The following is a 5,594-nucleotide window of genomic DNA, read 5'->3' on the forward strand; positions in this document are numbered from 1 at the left end:
GGGTGGGGGCTGGGGTCTCAGGGTGACCCTCTGTGGTGCGGGCAGAGGAGACGGGTGGGGGCTGGGGTCTCAGGGTGACCCTCCAGAGGATGGGCCAGGTGCTGTGGGGCCCTCATTACCGAGCCGGGCACCCTTGTCCACCACGCTGTTCACAGAAGGGGCAGGAGCTCGGCCTTTCCGCAGGGGCCTGGCCCTCGTGGGGTCTGGGCCATGCACCCTCTTTGCTATGGGGGCCTCTTGTTTGGGTTGAGTAGGAGCCAGAAGGCCTCCAGGTGGAAGAGAAGGAGTGCCCTGTGCAGAGGCTCAGCAGCATCCTGGGGCCCCTGGAGGAGCTTCTGCAGCCGCTCTTCCCCCTGCTCAGCCTCTCCGAGGCCAGGTACCAGGGATGACGTTGCCGCCGGCTCCCCACCACACTCATGCATGGACACGTGTGTCCAGTGCCGTGGGCAACCACGTGTGCTTGCTGTGCCTTCTCGGCCACCTTTGTTCCAGACTCCGCGCCGCCCGCCTGCTCCCAGGAAGCAGTTCTTCCTGGATCTGCCTCCATTCCTGCCTGGAGGAGAACTGCCCACTGCCCACTCCCCACGGCCCCTCCAGCCCCCGGCCCAAGCGTGGGGTGGGATGGCAAGCACCTCTGAGGGACCGCCTGGGCTCCTTTGATTTGGGGTGGGAAGGAAGGCAGAGGGGACAGATACCTGGCACCGTTTAGCTCGGCTGGTGGATCAGAGATGATCCTGAAATCCTGTGGCTCATCCCGGCCCCACCTCAGTGGGACCATCCCAGAAGTGAGTGTGGGGATTCGTGGCGCCGCTGCCTTAGCGTGAAACAGGCTGAGGAGGGGTCGCCTATATTCCAAGCGTTTGTTATCTGTTATATTTTTGAATATATCACCTGACTTTCAGAGTGCAGATGCCCGTGGTCGTTGCTGATTCAGGGAAGTCGAAGGGCAAAGACAAGGAGAGGAAAATGTCCACAGGACAACACAGTGAGTGGGGCGGGCGCGGCCACTCAGCGCGGGGAGCTGGTCCGGCCAGGAGAGGTGGGGTCGGGATCCACCCACCCATCCAGGAACGCCAAGGGGGGTCAGGAGCCCAGGAGCCCCACAGGCCCTGCAGCCCCTCCCTCTGAGGCCTCCCTGCGCATGGGGTCCCTGGAAGGTTCTGTGCACAGCCACGGACTGGGTCGGAGGGTCCGTGCCTCTCCGGATAGGAGGCTCCGGGTAGGAGGCTCTGTGCCAAGCCCCCTGAGAGCACCACGGAACCCAGCACAGCTCCCTCGCGAGGTGGATCGGCAGCCCCACCACACCACGCGTGCTTGCTAACAAAACAAATCGTGTGGAGGGACAGGCGTGATGGGAGGCGGTTCCTCACCCCGTTCTGGGGCATCTGGAGGAGAAGGTGGCGTGGAGTCAAGGCGGGCTGCCAGCCTTTCCCAGCGCCCAGCAGCCAAGTCAGGAGACGGAGCCTTGCGGCCCCGTGGGAGGGGTCCCGTCTTCAGGAGCTGATCTCCCTACACGGCTGTTTCCCAGACACAGTCCAGCCCGAGGTTGTGGATAAGATCATCCTGGTCGCAGACAGACCTCTCCTGGAGCTGCCACTGGAAGGCCTCTCTGTGTTTGATGAAGGGACAATTTCCTCTGTGTCACGAGAATTTTCTCTTCAGATGTTGTGGAATCGCCTCCATAAAGAAGAGCCAGGTAGGGACTGCCCTTAGCCACCTTATGTCTAATTTTAAAAAGGAAATATTTATTTTTCAGATGAAACAATGTTAGCTCCTATCAAAAAATAACCATCAAATGTTGCAACATTTTTCTAGGCATTTATTCACTCAAAGATATTTACAGAATATAAATACTCACCAATCTGGGCAACATGGCGAGAGTGCATCTCTATAAGAAGTTTTAAAATTAGCCGGGCATGGTGGCGTGCACCTGTGGTCCCAGCCACTCAGGAGGCTGGGAGCTGAGATGGCACCACTGCACTGCAGCCTGGGCAACAGAGTGAGGCCTTGTCAAAAATAAAATATGTATGTATATATATAAACACTCAAAACTACTTATAAAATATCTGCTATGTGCCAGTATCCTGGTGCCAACACACAGGGAAGACGAACTTAATGCCGTTCTTGCCCCCACAAACATCTGTTCAAAGGAGGAGACCAGATGTGTAGTGAACAGCCAGCCTCTCCGTTAATCACTCAGACTGTGGAGAGCCATGAGGGAGAGCGCGGAAGGCCCTGGCCTCGGCTGGGATTCGGGGGTGACCGCATTCTGTGACTGAGTGCTGGCTGTGCAGACGTGCCCGGTTTGTGAAAATTCCCCAAGCCCTACACTTGCGGTATGTGCAGTTTTCTGCATGTATGTGGCACTTCAATATCAAAATTAAAAATAAATAGATTGGACTTTTGCTTCCATCTCAGATGAAGTAACAAGGACCAGATTTGTCCTTCCAGCTGAGACAACTGTAAACCAGAGAAAAACACATGAAATGAGGGTTTCAAACACTGACCGGCCCGTCGCGCAGGACGGGGATCGTTGAAAGAGGGGTTGGCTGGTGAGTGCCACGGCGGCCCCCCCGCCCCCGGCTCTTACTCTCTGGAGAGTTTCCAGGTCACAACATTGTTGGGGGGGGGTGGGAAGAGCCCAGGGGTCTCCCCAAGTTGAGGACAGGCAGTTTGGAGTCTGGGGAAACCGACAGCTGCAGCGTGCAGGGCGGGACGCCCGGAAGGAGAGAGCTGCAAGGAACGGCCACTCCGAGATCTGCAGAGCCCTCGGCAGGAAGACGGCCGCCGCCTGTGTGCGAGGCCAGGGAAAGAGACAGCTCTGAAAACAGTGAAAAGACGGATAAACACTTAAAACTCCTTTATTTTCAAAATCTCTTTAAAATGTTTTTGAGCAAAAAGTTTAGAGCAAAGGAAAATAATAATGGTTTGGGGTTTTATAACATAAACGTGAAATGAATAACAGCACCAAAGATGAGAGGGAGGGATGGAAGCAAAGTATGTAAAGGCTCCATCCTCTAGAGAAAGTGGTATAATATTACTTGAAGATAGACTGTGATAAAGTTATAAACTATACATCCTCAAGTAATAAAAACAAAACAACAAGAAAAACAAGCCCCCCGAGTTTACAGCAAATACGTAATGAAGAAGATGAAATGGAATCATAAGCAGCCCCTTAATCCAAAAAACACAGAAAAAAAGGGAAGAGAGAACAGATAGGAAAAATAAAAAAGAAATAGCAAGATAGTATATTCCAACCCAACCATATCCATAATCACATTAAGTGTCTAAACACCCCCAACTAAAAGAAAAAGATCATCTGATTAAATGAAAATTCAGCATTCATAATACGCTTCCTCCAAGAAACCCACTTTAAATGAAAAGAAAATGGTGAGTTAAAAAGAAAGGATGGAAAAACCATATCTCTTAGTATCCAAAGAAGGTTGGCATGGTGAGATTAAATCAGAAAAAGTGGAGTTCATCCTGGGAGTGTGACCAGAGCTACAGCGGGCCGTTCCGTAAAGAGGCGGCGGCTAATTCATGAAGAGGGTGTGAAACCTAAATGTCTGTACGTTGATTAACATCACGGCAAAATACACGAGACAAAACCCACAGAGCCACAGAACAGTCAAGACGCACCCGGGGATGGCTGGGGAGGTCAACATCCCTTTCTCAACAGTGATGGAGCAAATATGCATCAAATCAGTCGGGTGTGGAGGATTAAACATGCCAGGCAGCCTCATCTCACGGACGTTTATGTGACATTCCTCCCACGGCAGAAGAATGTACACTTTTTTCACACACACACACGGAACATTTGACGAGATGTACCCTAAGTTGAGCCATAAAACAAGCCACAAAAATATTAAAGGGTCCAAATTATCCACAGTAGGTTCTCTGACCACAGTGGAGTTAAATTAGAACTTAATAACAGAAATCATGCCTGGAAAACCCCAAACGCTTGGAAACTAAACATACTTCTTAAATACCCGTGGATAAAAGAAGACATTAAAAGGTAAATTCAGAAAATACTGTGTTGTGAATGAAGACAAAAACACAATTTATCATTACTTGTGGGTGCTGCTGACGCGCAAGAAGGGATTTACGGAACTAAACATGTATATTAGAAAGAAAAAAGGCCACAGAGCAATGACCGCTATTTCTATCTTCAAAAATTAGGAAAAGAAGAACAAATTTAACACAAACATTATCAAGGATGATTAACATAAGAACAGAAATCTATGACACAGGAAACAGAAACACAAACCAAAAGCAAGTTCTTTGAGAAAAATCAATAAAATTAATACACCTCTAGTCAGGTCAGGCGGATCAGGAAAAGACAGAGACACAAATTATCAATATCAAAAATGATAGAGGGAGCATCACTACAGAGTCAAGAGAAGATAAAAAGTAAATAATGAATAAAGCCATGTCAATAAATTTAACAACTTACATGAAATGGACAAGTTCCTCGAAAGACCAAGCTTACATAATCACTCTAGAAGAAAGGGATGGCCTGGATAGGCCCGTATCTATTAAGGTAATAGACAGTTTAGTTTAAAATCTTCCCACAAAGGAAAAACCTCTACACCCAGAGGATGTCTACACACATCCTCCCACAGCAATTAAAGAGGAGAGACGCTACTTCCCAGCTGATTTTCTGAGGCTGGCATTATCCGGACACAAACCCAGAGAAAGACATTAGGAGATTTAAAAAAAAGGACCAATATGCCTCATGAATATAGATGCTAATAACGTTCTTAACAAAATGTTAGGAAATGGAGCAAAACGAGACGTTACAAGGATTTATATTATGTCCACGTGGATTTTAACCCAGGAATACAAAGGTCATTTAATATTTGAAAAATCAGCCAATGTGATTCACCATATCCATAAGCTAAAAAATAAAGACTATCCGATGATTGCAATAGATGCAGAAAAGCATTTGACAAAACCCAACATCCACTCCGAATACGAGCTCTTAGAAAACGAGGAGGGGAAGACAGCTTCCTCCGGCTGGCAAAGGACATCCGCAGAACAGCTGTCCCTGAGTGTCGCAGGTCGGCCGGAGGCTGAGGCCGTCCCCCGAGGCCAGCAGCCAGGCAGGGCCACCCACTGCAGTGTCAGCACCGTGCTGGAGAGGAAAAGCATCTAGATAGTTCTTCTCTGCGGGTGGTCTCATCATCTGTGTAGAAAGTGTGATCTAGTGAGTGATTTTGGCAAGGTTGAAGGATACAAAAGTCAAGGTACAAAAACCAATTGCATTTCTGTATAACTAACTATCAGAAGTTAAAACTTAAAACACTACCATTGACAATGGCTTCCAAGCCGGGAAATACTTAGGGATACATTTGACAAAAGGTGCAAGACTTTGTACACTCATACTATAAAACATTGCTGAGAGAGAGTAAAGAACTAAACAAATGGAGAGAAGCATCAGGCTCTTAGGTGAGAAGGCCCAGTATTGCCAAGGTGTCAACTTGTCCTAAAGTAATCTGTAGATTCCACACAACTCGAGTCAAAATCTCCACAGGTTTTTTTTGTTTTGTTTTGTAGAATTTAACAAGTTTATTCTTTTTTTTTTTTTTTTTTTT

At 48.2% G+C, this 5,594-nt stretch overlaps 1 protein-coding gene across 1 annotated transcript in view; it reads left to right on the plus strand.

Moving 5' to 3' along the window:
* CFAP46 (cilia and flagella associated protein 46) overlaps window positions 1-5,594 on the plus strand; it is a 157,857-nt gene that overhangs the window by 137,063 nt on the left and 15,200 nt on the right. Inside the window, 3 exon segments of the mRNA XM_011980848.1 lie at window positions 255-376; window positions 903-985; window positions 1,529-1,696. Of these exon segments, the coding sequence (XP_011836238.1) occupies window positions 255-376; window positions 903-985; window positions 1,529-1,696 (373 nt within the window).

The sequence above is a fragment of the Mandrillus leucophaeus genome, unplaced genomic scaffold, assembly GCF_000951045.1.
Source record: "Mandrillus leucophaeus isolate KB7577 unplaced genomic scaffold, Mleu.le_1.0 Scaffold219, whole genome shotgun sequence".
Classification (NCBI taxonomy): Eukaryota; Metazoa; Chordata; class Mammalia; order Primates; family Cercopithecidae; genus Mandrillus; species Mandrillus leucophaeus.